The 24,274-nt window shown below is 42.5% G+C and overlaps 1 protein-coding gene across 1 annotated transcript; it reads right to left on the bottom strand.

Moving 5' to 3' along the window:
* Positions 1–1,757: 1,757 nt before the first annotated feature.
* sh3bp5lb (SH3-binding domain protein 5-like, b) lies at positions 1,758–23,839 on the bottom strand. Its single transcript, XM_065471535.1, has 6 exons — positions 23,392–23,839; positions 23,112–23,174; positions 11,586–11,714; positions 5,483–5,644; positions 4,724–4,897; positions 1,758–3,758 (listed from the first exon to the last, which is right to left on the bottom strand). Exons 1-6 carry the CDS (start codon positions 23,605–23,607, stop codon positions 3,144–3,146), a joined length of 1,359 nt encoding a protein of 452 aa, XP_065327607.1. The 5' UTR covers positions 23,608–23,839; the 3' UTR covers positions 1,758–3,143.
* Positions 23,840–24,274: the final 435 nt, after the last annotated feature.

The raw sequence follows: 24,274 nt of genomic DNA, 5'->3' as shown, positions 1-24,274 counted from the left end.
CGGCGCGATTTGACGCTGGAGTTCAGATTTTCCAACTCGAGCAGTAGAGGCGAAACACGCGTATGCACAAAATGCAACACAAAAATTTACGCGCGTGGTTTTTTTCGCGAGTCGAACGCGCCCCACGCGCTACACTGACGCGCGTTTCAGGCGTTTTGGCGTTTTGGCGACGCAAATCTGCCTCCGAATTTTCGCCGGATGCGCAATCGCGTGTCATCGCGCTCTTTCCATTGACTTTACATGTAAAACTGACGCTCTGGCCGCCTCTATCGCGTTCGGTGTGAACACACCGTTAGAGTGCAGAGGGGTAATTGCAAATACGCTTACACACATGAATAATATCTTCCCTTTGGCTTCACCTGCCAAGTCATTAGACTTGCTGTGCCGAGGTAGGTCTCCCCTGCAGAATTGGTTTTCCCTGCATTGGGAGCAGCGTTGGGCTCTTCAAATCACGGACAAACAGTATCCCACATTCTTGATTTTTAGTTCACAAACACTTCTTGTAATGACTAACTACTCCTGACATGTTGGAGATGTTAGCTCTTTATACAGTAAAGTTACAGCGGGATACAAATAACATCAGGCTGATCCTGCCACGATTTGTCCCTCGGTTCAAATCACAGACAAACAGTATCCCACAGCTGTTTATGTTTTTGAACCCATTTTGCACAGAGAGGCATTTTTTGAAAAATGTATTGATAGCAATGTTGAATATTATTACACAGGAAAAAAACAACTACACGTAAAATAATCACACTGTGACGCCTCTGCCTTTCTAAATGGAGGGACAGTAACTGCATGTGTGTATGTAAGCGTGTAAAACCTGCAGATAATCAGATTAACAGTATTTTGTCTCTATCTGCCATTCTGCAATTCATCTCATGTAAACAATAACGTGGCGCACAGCGTGACGTGAAAAAAGGCACATACCTTTGACGTTGCGTGACGAACTCTGTATTCCTCGTCCACACGTAAACGCAAAAAAGGACTTTTAAAAAATCTCAGTTTTCGGTGATTCGAAACGCCGTTTACGTGTGGATGAAACAGCTGCGTTTTCAAAAATACCCGTGTAGGCGTGGATGCAGCGTAAAAGAGTTAGTAGTTTATTTTATTACTACCTGTCATTTATTGCAGATTACTTGTATTTGCTTAATTGTTTACTAAATGTTTGAGGTGTGAAATAAACCGCAATGGAGCAAAATATGGGTGTGTGTGGTTGGAGGATGTGTTTGTGCATGCGCGGGGGGGGGGGGGATGAATAGAAAGTACAGATATTTGTTTAAATGGCCTGTTTTTGTATAACGCTTTACTTAGTCCCTATGGACCCCAAAGCGCTTTACACTACATTCAGTCATCCACCCATTCACACACACATTCACACACTGGTGATGGCAAGCTACATTGTAGCCACAGCCACCCTGGGGCGCACTGACAGAGGCGAGGCTGCCAGACACTGGCGCTACCGGGCCCTCTGACCACCACCAGTAGGCAACGGGTGAAGTGTCTTGCCCAAGGACACAACGACCGAGACTGTCGGAGCCAGGGCTCGAACCGGCAACCTTCCGATTACAAGATGAACTGCCAACTCTTGAGCCACGATGGCTCATAAAAATGCAGCGAGTAGAAGTAAAAAGTTGTCAGAAAAATACTCAAGTAAAATACAGATACCTGAAAAATCTTCTTAAGTACAGTAACAAAGTCTTACTTCCCACCTCTGGCAGTTGCTGAACTCAAGGACAGAATGAAGCTCATTATCTTTTTGAAATTAGACGTTTATTTTAGCAGCACTGGGTTAGGGTTAGGATACTGGATTGGTTAATGTACAATTCACAAGGTTCACGGCACAGATGGAGGATGTATTCCATGTACAATAGTGGAAAATGTTCCAACCTATGAAATTATGCTATAATATATTTTATAAATATTTTTATGGAAAGCTGAGCCTAACTGCACCCTACAGTGTTCCTCTTTACCCTGAAACCACAGAACCACAGCTTGCTTCAGTGTGGTTGATGTTGCTCTTACTTTGGCAGCTTGGCAGCACTTCAAAAACAGAAGTGAAAGATTCCCGTTGGGTCTCATGAGAAGATACAAATCTGTAAACTCAAATATGTAGCACTGCCTGCTATGGTGACCATTGTGAATAAGGGAGTAGCTGAAATCAGTTTTAAGATAGAATACATACGTCCATACAAATGCCATATCCGAGCATGTGGCGCAAAAAAGACCCACAGTTTACAGACTTATTTTATCTTCCACAGACAATGCAGTTTTGTGTCCACATTCTTTCTTCAGAATTGAGGATTATTACAGTTTTCCAGATGGGTTGGTTCAGGTCATGCTGCAAGTTTGTGTCCAACCCATGTGTGACTGCTCATGTTTCTTGTCACACTCTGCATGTTCCTACATCAGGAAAGTTTGCAGAATGAATTCACTCTTATTGCTCTTAAAGACCATTCTCACTTGCAGAAGCAGGCACAGCAACTGGTGGACACCAAGGGCAACTTGTTATGATTATTTCCTGGTCTGCTTGGAGTGCACTTGGAAGATGCATGTACAGCTTTTTTCCCTTGCAGCATAATCATTGTAGAGTGGTCAAATTGGAGGGTACATATGCGTATGTCTTTACAAAGCCTTGCATTCATCCTCTGATGGCACAAATTTATGTTACCCAGACCCAAAGGCACCGTTGCAAACTTGTAAATGCAGAAAGTATAACAGGTGCTTCAGACCATCCTTAAAGCAAATACAAGCTGATAGCATGCTAACACATGGAATGCCAAAACCAGGTGCACAAATGAAACACAAGTATGTGTTTAAACTGTTGTTAAAAGCCTTTTTGTATTTTACAATTACTTTTTTTCCTCAGTTGTTGAGCAACAGATTGGATCAGACTCAGTGCGCTGTGCAGGGCTGCTCCACTGGATTAATGTTGTCACACAAAGATTCATTAGTGTGCAGCTGATGTACCTGTTAATCCACCCACCTATTCCTAACTTTGTCAATCACTGTCAGCGCCTTCTTGTCAGCTTGTTGGGCACCTTTCAGTCAGAGATATTGTAGATTCTCTCAAGTTCTTCTACGATCCCTCAGCCTAATCACCACGATCATCACCATCACAACGTTCCTCCTCCTGCTTGATATCATAGACTAACACTTCTGTGGTGCTGCTTAACAAAACTCTCCTGTTTCTCTTTATTAACAGCTCCTTTCTCCTGGTGAACAAGCTCCTGCTGAGGCCCTTCGGTCACCATCTCCCTGCTGACTGGCTTGTCATTAGACTTGCTGTAGTGGTCCCACTCTTCACCCAGCACACTCCCAGCATCACTCAGGTCACCCAAATGCTCCACCGAGTCACACTTTTCCAGGTCGGAGGCGATGGTTTGAAGGCTGATAACCGACATGCAGTCTGAGCCGACCTGCTCTGCCTCCAGTTGCTCCCTCTGGCCCCAGCCACTCTCTCGGTGCCTCTCTACCCACAGTCTGGTTTTCTCACCATCTGCCCAATCGCTCTCAATAGTGTCGACTCCCACACAGCTACTGTCATGAATTCCAGTGGCAGTTCTGACCTCAGCTTCAGCACCTACAGGGGAGCTCCGACCCCCACAGATGGCAGGATGCCCCCTGCTAGCTCTGGTTCGCCCCCTCTGTGCATGGATCTGCTCACTGATCTGCTCCAGGTTCCGCAGGGCCACGGAGTACCGCATTTTTACTTTTGCCACTTGCTCCTCTAGCTGTACGACTTTAGCCTTATGCTCCTGCAAAAAGGTTACAGCAAGTTAGGAAGGTTCACGCTGACACATTCAAACATCTCTACACTCCAATTAATTACACCTTGGTTAAAACTGTGAATATTATATAAATGCAATGAATGCAAGCCTTTTCATTAGTTAGTAATTTTATTGTCCAGTATAAAGAAATTCACTATTCACTTTTGTCAGTGATATTTTACACAGTAATTAATTTTGTGACCGCCTGGGTGCAGTGGACCAAACAGAAAAGACGTCTTTATACGAATTTACTACTTTGAGGGTTTTTACAGCTAGACAAACAGGTACACAATAGGTTGATCTTTTGTATTTGAAGTAGAACTGGCTTAAGATGTGAAAAGTATAGCACACATGGTAAATCAAGTGGTTCTTATATAGCGCTTTTCTACTTTGAGCACTCAAAGTGCTTTACACAACTTGTACATTCACCCATTTGCACAAGCACTTTTCCCCCCGCTGTTTCTAAGTGCTTCCTATCTAACGTTCACACGCATTCATACTCCGATGGACGCGTCAGAGAGCAACAGTATGCCTCACACAGACAACTTTTACAGACAATACATAAATAACTGCAAACTGCATTCTGATACTGTTGTGGGCACTATCTTGATTTAAAAAAGTTCTGATTTTTAACTGCAAGGACTGGGGGTGAGGAACCGCTAACTCTTCTAATGCAATTTTTTCCCTTAAATTTGTAATATGTACGGCAACCACGTTCAGATAAAGGATTTGCTGCTTCTACAACAGCGAGTATTATCTGTTTGCGTTTAACTGAAAAGGGAAATTTGCAATGCAAAATCATGCAATGCATTCTCAGTGACTGACACAGAGCTTTTTGGAGTAACTGGAATAACATTTCTTGTCTGCCTTGATAAAGTGTTTTACAGCTGACAGGCAAATTCATGACTAACGAATAACTCAAAAGATATTTTTAAATTAATGATGGTACATACCTCCAAAATGTGATTGAACTGAGCCTTGAGTTCAAAGTAAGGCTTGGACTTGAGAATGACTTTCTTCAGGGCTTTCTGGAGAGTCTGGACTCGAGCTTCAGCATCCTGGCACAGTTGGGTGACTCGCTGGTGCTCTCGCTCACTGCGAAGGCGCTCTTCCTCCGCCTCATTCACCTGACAGCACAAAAACCATGACTAAGAGTAGGAACGCTGGATGGACACTTAGATCACACTTTAACTTCTGCCCAGATCCCAGGTTGGCACTGATAATAAGCAGACATGCTTCATTTTCAGTTGTCACAGTTATAAAAGATTTGACTAATAACATTAAAATGGTTTGTATTTAAATATTCAGCCACCATTAAATTAAAACTTTAGTCAGAAAAAGTTAGGGTGTAAATGTAAATAATCTGGAAGCCTTTATTTAATCGGAAATGAGACAAAACACAGATATATTTGTAACCATTACTATTAATGATTGTGTATTTGTTTGTTATAAAGAAGAACAGACAAACAACCACCTGAACTTTTTCATATAAGTGGAAATAGTGATGCAGCCACAGTCTCAGCTCCCTGAACTGTTGTAGCTGTTTTGGTCTGCAGTAATGTAGTAAGGTTTCTAGTCCCTTGGGAAGGTTCCTGTATTGGAGATTTATTTTTGGTGACCTTTTTTTCAGAAAGAATTATCTATAGCGCACTGATTTTAATTGTATAAACAGCACAACAACACTACCATCAGCAAGAGGCAGAAGTGTGTACCTTGGCGGTGGCATGGTTAAGCATCTCCTGCCAGGTTGGGTCCATGGTGTTCTTGTCAGCCAAAAGGCCTTGCTCTGCCACATACACCATCTCTCTGGCAGCAGTGTGCATGGACACAGCCCTCTCATATCTCAGAGCTGCCTTCTGGGTCTCCTGTTGGGCCTAAAGGAATAGACAGCAGCTATTAAAACACAGAAAAGAGATGCATGTTCGAACATACATGCATAGAGATAGTCTTTTCAGCATTAGAGCTATGATTTGATCTTTTCCATATTAGTAACTTAGAGACTCTGTTTACATCAATTGATATAACTTCATTACTGTAGACAGATACCACATCAATTTAAATTGCTTTACTCCCTAGGGTTAAAAAAATATTCTCAAATAACTTATTTTTTCTATTATATACTCTCTGCCTACCTTGCTGCACTTATTTCGGCGACATCCATAATTATCCTTTTTTTTTTCTGTTTTTGAAAACTAAAAAGTAAAAGTTAAAAAAAAAGTAACAACTGAAAAGTCAAAAGTACTGTGCAGGGTCGAGAGTGTGCAGTAAAATGCAACTCTGCGCTCAGAGACCCCGCTCTGTAACTTTGTGTCGTGGTTTCCACTCTGCAACTTGATGTGGAGCGCTGGACATAAATCTAACTTCCATCCATAGATTCCCAGTAGACGCGCAGAGCTCCACAGTGCTCATCGGAATCCAAATTAAAGCTGAAAAAGACATAGTCAGCATCGTATCCTTCCCTATTTATAGCTACAGCTGTAAACAAAGTTTCTTCTGTTTTAGTGGACTTTGGGATGAAAAGAGAAATCTTTACTTTAAAAAATGTCACAGAACCATTGAGAGCTCAATCTGACAATTAACTTCAAATAACAGATTTCTGGTTGAAATGAAGCCTCCAAATATTCCTCAGGCCTAAGGTCTAATTTTTATCATGTGGAAAAAGCTGATTATTTTCTTAGTGTGAGATCTGATTACAATATGATTACAGTGGTCCCTCGCTATAACGTGGTTCACCTGTCGCGGCTTTTGCTCTTTCGTGGATTCTTTGTGTGCAATTTCTCTCTCTCTCTCTCTCTTTTTTTTAATTTTTACAGCGCATTGTATTCTGCATCCTGATTAGCTGTAGACTGTGAGTACAAGAAAATAATTATTAGAATGTAATGTGTTAAATTTGTTCAGATCACAGTAATAAGGAAGGATTGGTCTGTGTTTCAGTTTGGCTTAGCTGTAGGCCTGAGAGTGTGTAATTGTTTAGAGAGAAAGGAATTTATGGACACTGGAGGTCTGGTGTCATAAAAGGAGACAGGAAGCTACAGTTGGGGGGATGCTGATGCTTGTACCTCTAATAAAAACGCATAATTGTTATAACTTAGAAGTAGGTTTGCAGGAGACTTTCCACATGTTTATCTGTAAATGTAAAACAACAAGATGTAATATGTTAACTCTGTTTCTATGTTGTGTAGAGGAATTTGGTGTAGCTTGGGTGAGATTACTTTTATGACCCCCAGGAAGTCACAGACACAGACACACACACAGTGCTTAAAGTGCTACACTCACACATCCACATGCACACTCACTCACATGCACTCACATAGACACGCGGGAACGTGCACACACAGGCACTCACGTGCTCGTGCACATAGACACAGACACAGAGTTTGCAGCACACTGTGGGGGTTTTATGATGGGGTCAGCTTCTATAAAGCTGCCTGCAACTAACAAAGGGGTGAAGATTGTTTCAGAGGGACACCGGCCTCGTCTTCCCTTCTAGAAGTGCATGCTTAAATGAAGATGAATAAAGATGAATAAAGATTCTGTAAAAATGACTACTGAGTTCCGGTGACATCTCTGGATCCCTCGACGAATAAAAGAACCGGGGTAAAACTGATTTCGCAACAAGACCATTGTCAATAAATCTCATGCCGTGTCTGCTGTACAGTACAGAATGCGTTCAGCTTGTCAAATTTACATGAATCTTCCATCGCTAGCAGTGTGACTCTGAAGTGCTGTACTGTATGTTTGTAAGTTTTCTCCCCAACAGACAACAATGTCGACGAGACGTCGTCACCTGCGGGTGCCTTTGGTTTCATTCTATAATACTGAAGAGTTTAAGTGTTAAAATCTTCATGCCTGTCTGAGAAAAGTGTATAAAGTGTGTAGTGAGGGGTTTTACAGCCTTAAAACACCTATAATAATTGTAAAAAATAAAGTTGGCTACCTCGCGGGTTATTTTTAGAACGTAACTCCTGCGATAGACGAGTGACCACTATACCACAAAACTGGATTTCTTGATGTCAGCCACTTCCTCCATGTGTCGATGGTAAATCCAGTGTAGGGGCCTGGTCTGTGATACTTCCTCACCATCTGTCTTCAGCTGCACAAGGAACTCTGGAGCAGCTCATCTCTGGGGCCATTTTCCTGTTTTATTTATACATGTTGTGAGTTTAATGCTGAATTGTGTCTCTGACACTCACTAATCCTCGCCCTCCATAGCTCACATATCTCAGGACGCTGGACTTCAGTGGAGACCTCAGTGAGTCGTTCTTGGTACCCGTCCTCACTGTGGAGTCTGTCTCCTCCTGTGTGTATTATTCCAGCTGGGTATGTGATTACTTTTAAGCAGAGGTGGCAAAAGTACAGACTTCTTTTCTTAAGTACAAGTACAGATGCCTGTGTTGAAAAATACTGCAATAAAAGTACTGAAGCAACTTTTTTACTCAAGTAAAACTGAGAAAGAACAGGCTCTGAAATGTACTCAAAGTAAGTAAGTAAAAAGTAGCTTCTTCAAAACCAGTTTTACACAAAGGTACCTGAACCTTGTGCTACATTAATATGATAATAAAATAATATTAATACATGAGAACACAAATTTTTGAATAGAAATTCTAAAGTACTGAGTTTTAATCTGCCGTAGGACACATGCGGTGAAGGATCATTTGAAAAAATGTTGTGTTGCCTACATTGTAGAGGGTGATTTCACCTCCTGAGCTAAACAGTAAAACTAGCACAGTCAGGGGTTACAGTGGGATTTAGCAGGTGGGGGAACCCTAACATCTGTGTCGTGTCTCAGCACGGGGACAAAAATCACAACTCAAAATCATTTCTAACATGAGCTTCAGTAGATTTAGTGTACAGGATTGTGGATGTAAGCAGATCTTTTACAGCTATCTTCACTGATTTCCATTTCCTACACTGACATTATGCTGTACAATGTCTTTATATTAGACTGGATACAGTTGGTATAAAGTCAGAATTCAGTGAGTTAATCCAACCATCATCATCTTAATTGTAAATCAGTCTGCTACAGTTGATGTAAAACCAACACTGACCACTGACACTGTGCACCACTCCAGCTTTACAATAACTTCACTGCAGTGTGACAAGCTAACATCTTTATCCCATACAGAGTACAGAGTATTTTCATGCAACATTTGGATAACACAAAGTTAGTATAACCTGGTTTGTTTTGAAGTAATGTCCAATATGAGATTAAAAATACATGTACGTTTTAAATTTGCAAATCAGACTTTCAGGCTTTACTGAGCTGGCCTGCCTTTAAATCTAACCTCTCTGCGTCCCCTCCTGTCTTTTCTTACATCTTTCTCCATCTCAAAGTTCTCACACTCTTTTCTCTCCTTGGAAATACAGCAGCTATCAACACACTGCGCACAAACAGTTTGTATGTTTGCTGATGTTTGTTGAACTGACCAAAACATTGAGTCTGAAATTACCTGACACTTCAGAAGACATCACTCCTTGCATGCTTCCTCCTCTTCCATAGCACTAGCTACATTCTACTGTAAATGATACACCTGAACCAAACGAGTAAAAAATACAGGTATTTGTTTAAAAAAGGGAGTAAAAGTAAAAAGTTTCAGAAAAAAAACTGTACTCCGGTATAGAATTCTACTTGAGTACAGTAACAAAGTATTTGTGCTTTGTTTCTTGCAAAGTCACATGCATTGATGACTTGCATCATATTCCTACCGATCAGCTTCGTCTCAGCTCCTGTCTTATGCAGTTATTTGGCTGTCACTGACATTCGTGCATCTTTTTCATGATGGCCTGTGCAACACACAGGTACCTGCAGCTGTTCTGCTTTATGGGAATGCTGCCCCTTTAGAACTCAACCAGTCAAACAGTTTTAGACATCCAGTCCAAATGACATTCCCATGTCCTTGCTGTAGATCCTGGTGAGGTGGATCAGTGAGTTCACTCGTGGCATACAGCCTGATGTCATCCATTTACAGCAGGTGGCTGATGGTCACTCAACTTCAAACAGCTGGCTTAGGGGTTTTAAAGTCTATACAGAACAGCAGTGAGGACAGTGCATCACCTTGTTGTCTTTTAAGGTCTCCCTAAGTTCCTGATGAATGTTATTGTCATGTGTTAGCCTTGTAAGGTGTGCCAAGTCCCTGACAGTGGCTTTTTCAATGATGGAGACAGTCCATGGTCTGTCTTCATCATTTCTGTTCACCTAGCACTGCCATCTGTTGCTGTCACTGTGATACCTTTTTTTTTTTTAAACCAAACATCTGGGTTTGCATACAAAATTGTAGAGCAGCACAGTGGTGTGTGCCTCACAGCAAGAAGGTCCTGGGTTGGAATCCACCATCTTGCTGTGGCCTTTCTGTGTGGAGTTCTCATGGGTTTTCTCTGTGTACTCCGGCTTCCTCCCACAGGCCAGAGACATGCAATTAGGGTAGTTAGGTTGGTTGATAATTCTTAATTACCCATAGGCGTGAATGTCTGTGTCTCTGTGTTAGCCCTGCAACAGCCTGGTAACCTGTCAGGCTGTACCCTGCCTCTTGCTCGTGGCCCCCCATGACCCTGATAATGATAAGTGAAAGAGAGTGGAGTGTAAGATTTAAGCTGTCAGACTCTGTTGAAGAGGTCCACACTTCAGCATGTCTTCTGAGCAACCAAATAAAACAGATGTGCTCGTGTTACTGTTGTTAATTCTGTGTATAAAAATGGATATTTCATTCGTCAAATACAGCCAAACACACCATCTACTGATGGCCACACTCCACACCATGAAATTCACATTGAAATAAATTGTTATACTCTCTGTTAATATTTAGAAGGCTCAGCCTTCCCATTCCCTGTCACATACATACTAATCAAGAATCACCATTCACAGGACTTCATGTGATATATTCTGCCACAGTCGTTTGTTCTTGTGTTAAGCTGTAGAAAGCCCATTACACTGCATATAGCTGTAGATGGAAGGAAGGTCCTTCTCAAACATTGCCTCGTCTCAGATAGCTATGCCTTCAGCCATGACTGGGACTGAAACTGACACAACTTTGGACCGCCATGGCCCTTCACCACACTGACATGCTGCTGGGTACCTCACCTAAGAGCTGCTAACTGCCAACATACAATAGCTAAAGATATGACACCAGTAAAAGGAGGTGAGCTTCTCTAGCAGTCGAAAATTTTCATACACTGACGCACAATTATCTCTTTGAAGAAATAAAGCACTGCATTGAACTCTAGCTGCCTCCAGCGCACAGCTGCATTTTTTTCCCGAACTGTTCCTACAGCCTGTTTTTCAACTGGGACCTGGACTGGCAGTGTCCTTCACCATCCTGTGGGTAGGTCGTTGTAGCTCTTCTTGACTGAGCCCAGCCCCATGGCCTAAAGCCTAACCAGCCCAACCACCTCTTGAACTCCAAGCCTCGGCAACCCTGTCCCAGATTGGGTAACCTGTACCAAACTTTTGAATATTTTGCCCAGCTCAGCTGGTAGAGCAGGTCAGCTACTAACCGGAAGGTTGGCGGTTCGATCCCAGGCTTCTGCAGTCTGCATCCTTGGGAGAGAAACTAACCCCATGCTGCTCTCTGATGCATTCATTGGAGTGTGAATGTGTATGAATGTTAGACAGTAAGCACTAAACAGTTTAGAAAAAGTGCTTGTGTGATTGGGTGAATGAATTAGTTGTATAAAGTGCTTTGAGTGCTCAGATAGAGTAGAAAAGTGCTATATAAGAACCAGTCCATTTACCATATTTTGTGCTTGGCAGCTCTAATAACCTGCTAACTGATTGCATATATCTCACTCTGTTGACTTGTGAGCAGTAGAAACACATACCTCTTTGGCAAGTCTGCGAGCTTCATAATAAGGCCTTGCTTTGTCAATGCACGCACCGAGCTGGGAGCCCTGGGCATTGAGCTTCCTGGCAGAATCAGTCAGAATCCTCCTGTAGCTCGACCTGGCGTCCTGAGGGAGCACACGCATAAGATTGCACATTACATTACACACTGTGAGTCTTGACACGACTCACTGTGGCATCTGAGGCTGTGACAGAAAGACAGGAGTCAAGTGTACAAACACTTTAAGTAGGTTAAGCAGGCACCAGAGAAGGGAAAAGGGGTTTGTTGTTATATTCGTGACCTACATTCTAAGTTCTGTGATTGACATTCAATATATTGCTTAAACAAACACTACTTTACTTAAAACTTCACCTCAGTTTAGAAACATAACATAGCAGCTAGCGTACATGTAACACCTCACAGATAATGGTCAGAGATGCACTTGCTTTTGAACCATGAGCATTTTAAATGTACTTCTGCTATGCTCATTTTCTTTGGATACGTTACTGGAATATTTCAGCATCTGCACTCACAGAATTCAGATTAAGACACTGTGGAAGCAAAAAAGAAATATGTGGTCTAAAAGGTTCTGTAGTAGAGCTTTTCCTACCTTAAAATAAGAGAATTTCTAGTTTCTTTTGAAAAAACAAAATCCAACAGTAATCATAGCAGGCTTCATTTTAGCACTTCTTTAAATGTTTCTAATTAGTGTTTAATCAAGCAGTGATCACAGCTTCATAAATGGAATGCAGCTGGAGATTAAAATTATGCGTACAGGACAAAAAGCACAAAATTACTTGGCAAGAGAAAACGAGAGAGGCAAAACAGTTTCAAATGAATGTTACAAATGTTATGGTGTGCAAAGGGTATGTGGAGATAAGATCCATAAGTGACCAGTGATATGCTATTCCTGCAGTTGTGGTGTACTGCGATGCCTCAGTAGTCAGCTGATTTATATAAGGGCTTTGACAGGAAGCTGTTCAGCCAGCTGACCACTGTTCTCGAGACGGTCAACCACCTGCTTCTGGCTGGTCAGCACTGTTCTCAGATCTTAAGCCAGTGCTGTTAGAGGGTCAGTCTCATTACTACTGATCTGTGAACAACTTAGGAAACGAGTTTATGTAAGCAGTATGTCACACTGCATGTTCAATGATCTGTTTTTACACTGTGCATGATTTACAGCTACACAAATATTTCTATCAAGAGTCAGGATCACTTAATTTTACCTTCTTGTGCTTTTAAGGTCAAAGGCTATTTTGCTAGTTACTTTTGCAAAACTTTGTTTATTCACTCATTTAAATAAGCACAGACTGTGTGGGCAGTTTGATTTCTCTGCATGTGTAAAAATGTCACTGTGTTCTCACATGTCATGCCTTTCAGGGTCCTCTATTGTCTGTGTTAAACCGTGTGACCGTTCTGCCCTTTTGCAAATTTCAAACAATGAAAACATTGCTTAAACAATGCATCATCTGTTGCTTAGGGTTGGCTAACCTCAGGAGGCAGCAGCACTGTTTTTTAAACTGGGAGTCCTGAAATGGCATTCGTGGCCCTGTGGCACTGTGTTTAAGCAGATTCAAAGTCACCACTGAATCATTGCAAAAGGCCTGCATGGATCTACAGATTGATATTCATTTCTTCGACACTCTGAGATCAATTTGAGCACTTTGATAAATCTGCAGTGAGTGTGTGCTCGTCATAGAAAGATCAACTACAGGATACCAAGAGGCGCAAAGTGTTTACAGATAAAGACACAGAGCACAAAGTCACTTGGCTGCTTAGACCACAGACTGGCTGCACAGCAATCATGAAGAGTTTAGAAACTTATTAAACATAAAATCTTGGGTTGTGAACACTGTTCATAAACCTGCTAATGCAATACTACCCATGTGATTAACAGCAGAACTGACATAATCCAGTTTGATGCTTTCTTCACAGCAAATAAGACACGTCTCATTTTGATGAAACACGGTGTGCAAATAATGCTTTTAAAGATTTTCACAGATAGCAAGAATTTAAAATGAACTAAGTACAATGCAAACACAGCAGTGCACTCTCACTGATGGCCATCCAATCTGACTTGTTGTGACAGAGTCTGCAAGAAAAGGAAAGCCTGAGAGAAAAGTCTTTACAACCCTGACACACACCTTCACACAAACGCACACACTAGGGCTGGGTATCTTTACTGACTTCTAGAATCAATTCGATTCGATCCACAATTCGATCGACTCCATTTGAATCAGGGAAATTTTGCCTCAGACAGTCAGAAATATTATAATTCTGATCACCTATCAGTACATATCTATATTTTTATATCTATACAAAGAAAGCTGACACTTGTGAGACTTTATCAAAGGTGTGAGCATCACAGCAGATGCCAAAGTAACAGAGCATAAAACACAGAAAAACATGAAGGAGATTTTTCTGTCCTGTCTTCTTATAGCAGATAACCTTACTCTGCATTAGAACAAAAACAGAAGAAAACCATGAATCAACATGTGAGCATTACCTGATGCTGCTGAAGTGAAGCAGAGCAAAGTTACAGAGGTTTGATTACAGACACGGCTAAGTGTTTTGCAATTTGGCATCATTTTAAAAAGTTTAAATTTCTTCAGTATTGAACAGCAGAAATGAGGCTTTCTTGTCGGAAGTCAGTTAAATTTAAAAAGAAAAAAACAGCGGCTGACAGCGCTGTGCATAACAGTAGACTTGTGCATAATAAGCAAGCAAGCAAGCAATTTATTTATATAGCACTTTCAGATCAGCCACCAGCTGAACACAAAGTGCTGTACACTTGACATGCCAAAAATGATACATTGAACATGTTAAAAAATAAGAAAAATAATAATAATAATATAAAATAAATAAAATATATATAAAAAATGGTTATTAAAATGACATTTAAAATAATAAAATTAGCACAAATAGCAAAAACAATAATAAAATAGTATTAAAAAAATGATGATGAGAATTACATATAAAACAATAAAATCAGCACATTAGATTAAAACAATAAAATCTGTAAAATCAGGGTCAGACTGTGTCATAAGCCAAGGAGTAAAAATGGGTTTTAAGACGTATTTTAAAAGTGGACAGTGAAGGGGCCTCTCTAATGTGCTGGGAAAGATTGTTCCACAGATTAGGAGCAGCAATAGAGAAGGCCCTGTCCCCTCTGAGCTTCCTCTTGGACCTGGGTACCTCCAGGAGCAGCTTGTCAGCTGACCTGAGAGACCTGGGGGGTGAGTAAGGATGCAGAAGCTCAGAGAGGTAAGTTGGGGCAAGACCATTTAAACATTTAAACACAAACATGAGAATTTTAAAATGAACTCTAAGATATACAGGCAGCCAATGGAGTGAAGCCAGGATGGGAGTTATGTGCTCTCTTTTACGAGTTCTGGTTAAAAGTCGTGCAGCAGAATTTTGGACCAGCTGCAGACGAGAGAGAAGATGCTGACTAACTCCACAATACAGTGCATTACAGTAATCTAAACGACATGAAATAAAAGCATGGATTACCGTTTCAAGATGCGGCCCGGATAAAATAGGTCTTATCTTTGCCAAGCGCCTTAGATGATAAAAACTGGACTTGACAGTAGCCCTAATTTGACTGTCTAATTTAAAATCACTGTCCATCTTAAAACCCAGGTTTGTAACAACAGATTTAAAATACTCTGCCAGGGGTCCCAAATCAATAGCGGATTGGTCACAAGGTCCACTAGGACCAAACACAATCACCTCAGTTTTGCTTGAATTACACCTTAGAAAGTTTAGGGACATCCAAGATTTAATGTCTTCTAGACATGCTAGAAGTGGCTTAATAGAGAAGGCCTCTTTCTGCTTCAGAGGCAGATAAATCTGACAGTCGTCAGCATAGCAGTGGAAGGATATTCCATGCCTTCTGAGGATGGTTCCCAGGGGCTGTAAATATAATGAAAAAAGCAGAGGCCCTAAAATTGAGCCCTGCGGGACCCCAGACTGAAAAGTGGCAGAGGAAGACTCATACCCTAAAAAGTTAACACTAAAAGTTCTGTCACAAAGATAAGACCTAAACCATTTCAAAGCAGTACCACGAATGCCTGCAACATGGTGCAAGCGAGACAGTAAAATGTTGTGGTCTACAGTGTCAAAAGCAGCTGTTAGGTCAAGGAGGACAAGAACAACATGATTACCAGAATCACAGGAAAGGAGGATATCATTAAAAACCTTTAAGAGTGCTGACTCCGTGCTATGAAAGTTTTTAAAACCTGACTGAAAGACCTCCAGAATACCATTCTCATTTAAAAAATCCATCAATTGGCAATGTACAATTTTCTCTAAGATTTTAGACATAAAGGACAACTTGGAGATAGGTCTGTAGTTAGCCAATACAGTGTGGTCCACAGCAGGTTTCTTAAGCAAGGGTTGTACTACCGCATGCTTAAAATTAGCAGGGACCACACCAGATATTAAACTGCTGTTTATAACACTAAGAACAGCCTGGCCTATGCTAGGAAAAATCTCCTTAAAAAATTGTGGTGGGACAGGATCATTTGGGGAACCAGAGGGCCTCAGGTGGCCGACCACATCCTCTAAATAAGAAAGAGACACAGGCTCAAACTGGTTAAAAACAGCAGAGCAAGGGATCGAGACAGAGGGGTCAGACTCAGGGGAAGAAATGAGAGCCCGCATGGTTGCAACCTTCTCAATGAAAAAACACATAAAATCATTAGACAGTTTATGAGAGGCCTCCAAACAGCCACTTTGTGGAGCATTTAAGACTGAGTCAATAGATTTAAATAACACACATGGATTGTGACTGTTGGAGGAAATGATCTTAGAGAAGTATTTTATTTTAGCCTCTTTGACTGTATCCTGATAAAGGCGCCAGCAGTCCTTTAGGATTTGAAGAGACACCTGCAGTTTGTCCCTCTTCCATCTGCGTTCAGCTCTACGACACTCTCTCCTCACAGCCCGAGTGGCGTCATTAAACCAAGGATCAGTTTTAGCCTTGGGCTTCCTGGTTTTTAATGGTGCCACAGAGTCCAGGATAGTAAGGCAAGAATATTGAAACCAGGAGCTGAGGATCTCTGTGTCCAAGGGAGTACGATCGGCAGGGATAGACAGCTGGTTAAAAGCAGTTGAGAACTGGGCAGCAGTGAAAGGGTTAATAATCCGACAGCGGCGAACAGGAGCGCTGGTTTGAACTGTGGTGCGTGAAAACACAGCATCAAATAATACAGCCATATGGTCAGAGAAAGCAGTGTCAGTCACTTCCACATTAGACACAGGTAGACTGTGTGACAAGACCAGGTCTAGTGTGTGTCCGTGTTCATGTGTGGGACCAGGTACGGACTGGACAAGATTAAAAGAGTCAATGAGACTTAAAAACTCCTTCACCAGAGGTTTATCAGGGCAACAGACATGGATATTAAAATCTCCCACAATAAGAACTTGATCGTAGTTGGGCATAATCCCAGCTAGAAATTCTGAAAAGTCATTTATGAAATTCTTATTGTATTTAGGGGGACGATAAATAACAGCAAAGAGCACAGAGTTAGAGCGATTGACTTCAAAACACGTGAGCTCAAAGCTGGAAAACGAGGGCTGTAAAACACACTGTTTACATTTAAAATCCTTTTTAAAAACAACCGCCGTACCTCCTCCCCTCCTTGGTGTGTTAAAATAGGAACAACCCGCTGGTAAAAGTTCAGATAAAGTACTGGACTCACCAGTATTAAGCCAAGTCTCCGTGACACACATGAAGTCTAGTTTCCAGGAGATGAATGACTCATTCAGAATAAAAGATTTGTTCACCAGCGATCTGGCGTTTACCAGCCCAATCCTGACAGGAGCCGGGGATGAGGTAAAAGCCCCAGCAGCACAGGGAGTCCGACACAGCGGCCTCAGATTGCGGAGGTTCGCCCGGCGCACGTTGAGCCGAGGGGGACAGGGGTCACGGAGGAGCGGCGCGTCATCCTGGCAGACCACGGGGATGAGCACGACCACGGGGTCCAGGAAACGTCGGTGCACAAAAACTCCAGGAAATAATCTCTGTATTCCTTTGACGGTAGTGGGATGGTGCGCTAAAGAGATCTTGAGTTTAACCAGCCGACCACTGCGCCTACCCCGACGTCTTCGCCGGGGAGGTAGCATGACTGCACGGCATAGGCAAGTTGGGATATGTGACTGCAGCGGACACCATGAATTCTGACCTCCGTTAGAAAATGCAGCTGTATTTTGTCCAAAACTTCGGAGGTTCAGAAGCGATTGGCGATCGTACACCAGTAATGACCCGATTTCTTGAGTGACACACGACAGGAGCAATATAAAAACAAACAAAACTGACAGCGACAGACGAGCAGCCACGTACACCGGCGCCATCTTAGTCGCGAATAATGCAGAAAACAGAGATTTGAGATGGGAAACTGTTATTGAAGCATACAGAGAGAGAGACAGAGAGACAGAGCTGTGCATTAAGTGTGATTTTATCGTGCTGGAAGCAAAACAGCAAAAGTAAGAGGGAATTCATGACGATGTTTATGTGAAACGAAATGTGAAGCGTAGTTTGGATCTTCTTTTGCTGCTGGTTCAGTCAACTTTGTTTGGAGAGAGATAAAACCTGCAGCTTCAGAATCAGTGAGCTGTCGGCTTTCAGCCCCGATGGCGTGTCCATGTACGTGCCGTCGTGAGAAAGCCGACAGCTCACTGATTCTGATGCGTCAGTGTGTCCGCGCTTTGTGTTTACGTCTTTGTGCAGAATCTGTGTACTGCTCTTACTGACTGTTTTAACTGTTTGGTGGTTGTTAAAATTTTGTAAAGTTTAACCCGAGATTTCTGGCAAAATGAATTTATATTTAAAAATCAATTCAGGGTTTTAATGAATTGATATCACATTATTCAAGAATCTATTTTAATTGAAAAATCGATAATCAAAACCCACCCCTAGCACACACACACTGAATTATAAAATGACTTTTTTCTAGTTCTAGTTTGGCTGACCTAGGCTACTTGTAACTTCTTTTCATATCCAGAAAGAAAGAAAGAAAGAGGTGTCCAGAAGAGAAAAAGAGGGTAAAAGAGGGATGGTAATGCTGACAGTCATGGGGTCACAGCCGTGTTTCGGGATGCCGTTTCCCCCTCACTGGAACCATTCACCGGTGAGCTGGGACAGTGTAGGGGCTTGCTGCTACAATGCTTGTTAGCTCTCGGTCGCTCATCACCCCCCTTCCCCAATGACACCACAAAGCTTCCTATGTGGTTAGCTTACTGGGGGAACAGCGCTGGCGTGGACTGAAGTCTTTTTTACGTTCTGACCCAAATGATGCCCAAATGATGTTTTTTAGAATGAGTTGAAGAGGACTCACCCCATGTCTGAGCAAACTTCCACAAGGAAATTATTAAATCTCCGCCAAGGTAACCACAACGCAGCAGAATTTGTGGTCGAGTTCCGGACTGTGGCAGCCAAACCAGGTTGGCCCAAATAAATGTCTCAGCTGTTTTTCTTCAAGCTTTGAATGACCGGATGATTGATCAGTTAATGTCCCGTGACAAACCGTGGTGTCCTTCTCTCTCAGAATTTACAATCTTTTAAAAGAGAGTAAGTAAAATGTATTTTTGTACTTTTGTATTTAATGTACTTTTTAAGACAGAAATCTGTTACAAAGTGCTTTACAGGGGATAAAAAAAAACATATCAGAGGGAAGCCAAAAAAAATTACAAGACCCCTAGAGCATCCGCCAAGGCCAGCTTTGAGCCCGTGGTAATATATTCTCCTTCGCTCAGCTCCTAATGCCTTGCCCTCTTCTTCAGAGCCCCAGCCTGAGCACATTCAGATCAGGCATTGTAGGCTTGAGAGGCTATCCAGTATGCAAGTATTTTTACTATGGTCACTCGGGACACTTTCTCACTTCCTGTCCTGTGCAGCCAAAAGAGTCTGCCCACCTGTAGTTTTGGGAGTACATGTTGGATTTGGAGGAGACAATCCGAAAAGGCCTGCAAACTGACCCAGATCTTGGCTCAGGTCCCCCTGGCCACCGCTATGTCCCCACAGCTGTTTGTTCTGCTGTGATTTACTTGGCTCACACTGCCCACCTCGCCTGCCTGTACGTGTAAGCTGTTTTTCTTCAAGCTTTGAATGCCACCTCGGGGTGAGCAGAACCATATCTCTCCTCAGATGCCGTTTCTGGAGGGACACGTTGGAGAAGGACATCAGGCAGTATGTTGCAACATGTGCCACCTATGCCTGGAGCAAACGTAGCACTCGACGAGCGTCAGCCAAAAATCTCAATAAAGTGATGGACAAGGCCAGTAATATCCTGGGGATGGAGTTGGACTCTAAGACGGTGATGTTGTCCAAGATACCTCCCACCCACTCCATGGCGTGCTGGGTAGTCACACGATCAGTGAGACATAACCCTTAAAGAAGGAGGAAATCAATTCTTGCTCCAGAGAGTATTAGGCCCCATATTAGACAACATCTGGGTCCTTTCTCATCCACGGTAAAAGATACTTCTTAGGTTAATTTTTGATCATTTTCTGTTTTTTGATGCTCGTATCAAGTCTGTGACCCACTCTTGCTTTTTTCATTTAAGAAATATTGCTAAACTCAGGACTATTGTCTCCAAAGTTGAAATGGAGATGCTTGTTCGTGCCTCCATCTCCTCCTGATTAGATTATTGTAATGTTTTCTCCTCCTGCCTGTCAAAGTTTTCTTTAAATCACCTTCAAGTGGTCCAAAATGCTGCACCAAGGCTCTTAACACACAGTCATAAATTCTCTCGTATCAGTCCATTGTTAAAGTGCTTGCACTGGCTTCCAGCTGGGTGCAGCGGAAGCCATATACATTTAATTTGTACAATATACTAGGTTATTTCTAATTGTGCTATTTGTATATATTACATTTATTTATTTCACTTTTAATACATGTTATTACTTAATTCAGTTACTTTTCTTACTGTTTTGGAGCAACTGTGACCACATCATTTCCGCAGGCATTAATAAAGTATTCTGATTCTCACTCAGGTAACCAGAAAACTGGCTGCTCGTTACATAGGTCCATACGAGATGGACTCCGTGATCAGCTGTCAGACTCAGGTCGTTCCCGACGCTATGCAGTCGTCCCACTTTTCGTGTCTCACAAATCAAGCCGGTGCAGTCCAGCACATTGCGCTCTCTGTGTTTCCAGTTTGCACACTTGGATCATCATTGGCTAAGCTCTATTAGGAACCGACTTCCTCTGATGCTGGTCAACCTCACTCACTCACTGCTTGCCTGCAACTTACCTGTCAGTTGCTGCTGGCCTTACCTCTTAACCTCCTGGAGTACTATGGATCTCACCTGCCTGGCCTCCTATTCGCTACCACGTACCTCCACTCTGGAAAAGGAGCAGACAGGTCGGACATCCTATTCCACTCATTGCATCACTCAGCCACTCACCCTGAGAACCACCCTGCCCTCTTGCCTTGCTTCGTCTTGCAAACCAGTAAGCCAACGTTCTTTACTCACCTTCACGCTCTGTGAATAACACATCTCTCTCTCTGTTGCAGTAGCTCTCGCTCACTTTGACCTTAGTGATCCCTGTGTTAAATAAAGTTTTTTTAAAAATGAAACGTCAATTTTCAGGTCCAACCAGTACATAGCAGCTGCTCGGCCTTGACTGACTGACTGACAGACAATGCTCAAAGAGCAGTGGAGGAAAACAGAAGACAGTCATAATAGAGGCAGCAGCAGGTGTGTGTTTGTGTGAGGACAGTCTGAATACGCCCCAGTGAAAGCAAAAACAGAGCTGTTTTGGGTTTTTAGATTTTCCATTTATCATTAGCCATTTCAAGCAGTATTATGATTGTTACTCTCAGTTCTGACTTTTTATTTTTAAGCGAGGCATAGTGCACTCTTCATAATGAAGCGTGTACAGTACATGCCCTCTATTTCCTTACACAAATTTGAATACACAAAACTGGATATTTAATGTTTGTTTGTTTTTTATTTGGCCTACACAGATGTAGAAAAAATTACTACATATAATATATAATAATGACTATATAACAAAGGTTGGGGGACCAGCGGTCTGTAACACCGTAGTTCAGACCTGGTTAATACATGCTGAGGTGGGTGGTTGGTGATGGGTTAGCTGTGGGCACGGTCAAAAACCAAACCTTGGGCCAGCACTGGCTTACCGCCAGTCAAAAGCAGCAGGCAACCTTCTGAGAATAGCAGCAGGCTGCTGCCATTACTATGGGAGCAGCATACCACTGGCCACTTTTGGATCTCAGTACTCCTGAAGATCCAACATCCTGGAGTGGGTGTCCTGGCCAAGGGAACCAAAATGTTCCCCACTTCAAGAAACACAGTAAAGCCAGCCCTCACTATATACTAGGCATTACAGTAACAGAAACTGAGACCAAAGTCCTCTAAAAGCGATCTTCAGTGCCTGTATGAATGGGTGTGAATATGACATGTTGCATAAAGCACTCTGAGTGCTTGAGTAGGTTAGAAAAGCGCTATAACCAGTCCATTCACCATATATTGTGTGTGTGCAGGAGACCAGATGGAATGGAAGCGAGGACAAGAGATTTAAACGGCTCTCCTATGGTGGATATAGATAGGGTTAGTCTGGAAGAAGTGCATAAAAACAGTGCTGTGGATATGAAGAGAGTGTCAGACAGCATCGTGAGTGTGAAGCTGGACATCAGAGGGGTGATGTTGAATGTTTTCAGTGTGTATGCCCAACAGGTTGGATTTCAGTTAGAAGAGAAAGGAATTTGGAAGTGAGATGGATGAATGGGTGGAGTGTGTCCCCAAGACTGAGAGATTTGTGATTGAAGCAGGCTTGAGTGGACTGGTAGATGAAGGTAACACAACTGATGAGGAGGTGTTGGATTGGAGAGTAATGCAGAAGGACAGATGGCAGTGGATTTTGCCAAAAGGATGGAAATAATGGCTGCGGTGAACACATGGTTCAAGAAGAGGGAGGAACACGGGATGATCTATAAGGAGGAGGGGATACTACACGTTGGACTACATCCTATGGAGAAGGTGCAATCTGAAAGAGAAGATGTACCTAGGAAGCATCAGATGTTAGTCTGCAGGATGACTTTGGTCATCAAGAAGTGGGAGCGAGTGAAGGTAGAGGCGAGGAATAAATGGTGGAAGCTGAGGAAAAATGAACGTTGCAGAGATTTCAGGGAAGAGTTAACAGATGACTGGGTAAGTACAGAATGAAGAAAAAGAGAAACAGACGGGGGGACATTAGTGAGTAAAAACCTAATGAAATGTTTTCCTTGTGATTCACAGTGTTAATATATGGAAACCTGTTTCCACAGACTGACTCTTTGAGCATGTATACTGCTGATTTAAAGTAAAATGTATTCTTCATATTTATTATTTATTTCATATTATATCTTTAGTGTTGGGTAATGTTGAAATTACATTCACCTTAAGATCGCTTTTACTTTGCAATGGGGTCTCGGGTTTTGTTACCCTAATGTATGAACAAAACGCAAAACTACGTGGGGCTGGGGTGTCCGCAGGGTTACTGTGACTTCCTCACATCCAGCTGCAGCTCCAGCTTGTTGATCTCTTCGCTAGCTTGGTTGAGGTGCTCCAGCTCCTCCTGGAAACACAAGGGAAAGACGATGTGTTTTAAAAGCAGAATACAACCAGACAGCTGGAAATATTGTTAGACAGGGGATGGGCTTGACCCAGGCGTCGGTCTGTGTCAGGAGCAGATCGTTGCCATGTACGGTCGGCGTTTATCGTAGTTTTGTTTGGCTCGGGAAATATGACGCATTTGCTAAAGCGGGGAGGGAAACGGTTCTTTAGCAACATACCTGAATTCTTGGGTCCAATTCCTCCTCGTATTCCTCTCCGTTTTTAATCTGGCTGTTAGACTCTCCATCATTCCCACAGTCCGCTCCCACTTGCTTTCTCGTCGTGGTTCTGCCGTCTCCGCCTTTCGCCTCTTCTCCCGGCGTCTCCTCCCGCAGACCGGCCGGGTTGGGGCTTCCTGCACGCTTCAGAGTTTCACGCGAGGTCCCAGGCTCCATGGGCGGCCCAATCGTTCGGCTGCTGTGATATTTCTTTAACCTCCCGGTACAATAATGTGTCAGTGTTCAGGCCAGTGGAAAGTCGCCCCGCGTGTACTCATACTTTGAGTACGAGTATGTGTACAAACCAGCGCCTGACTAACGCTAGCCCAGCCAGTCACATTGCACCGACTATGGCACCCCACTACAGCCCACTCTTCCTCCTCCTGGTTTCATTCTTTTCACAATCGCAGTAATTTTTTAAAAATTACATTTGTATCATGATATTTAATATACATAGATATAATACTGGGTTAAATGTAACTTGGCTAACAATCTTTTGCGGGTTCAGAACCTGCAGTGAATACTGCCGACAGTGGGCTGCATTATATTTATAACACGTTTATTACTCACGTGTTCATGTGGAGTTAAATCAGATGTCATTTAACTGTACATCCTTTTATCGATCTTTTTAAGTTTCCATTGTAGCTCAAACATACAGGGGTCCAATAAGACAAAGCGTGTCTGGAAAGGGCGAAAAATAAAGAATAAAGAAAAAAATACCAATCTAATGTAATATCAGATTATACATGAACGAAAACCGTTCACGGGCCCTTATATGTGCCACGTAATCATCAGATTCTCCCTGAACAAACCTAAACCTTTAGATCAGATTGGGGCCATCACA

The sequence above is a fragment of the Pelmatolapia mariae genome, linkage group LG22 (genome assembly GCF_036321145.2).
Source record: "Pelmatolapia mariae isolate MD_Pm_ZW linkage group LG22, Pm_UMD_F_2, whole genome shotgun sequence".
Lineage (NCBI taxonomy): Eukaryota > Metazoa > Chordata > Actinopteri > Cichliformes > Cichlidae > Pelmatolapia > Pelmatolapia mariae.
Note: the sequence above shows the minus strand (reverse complement) of the source record. Positions and strands in the feature narration are given on the sequence as shown.

Bases quoted from the DNA above. Each gene is read 5' to 3' on its own strand.
- sh3bp5lb (XM_065471535.1), bottom strand. From the start codon at position 23,607: ATGGAGCCTGGGACCTCGCGTGAAACTCTGAAGCGTGCAGGAAGCCCC. The intron at 23,175-23,391 runs GTATGTTGCTAA...TTGTGTTTCCAG, and splicing joins AATTGGACCCAAGAATTCAG to GAGGAGCTGGAGCACCTCAA. The intron at 4,898-5,482 runs GTACACACTTCT...TTGTGCTGTCAG, and splicing joins TTAACCATGCCACCGCCAAG to GTGAATGAGGCGGAGGAAGA.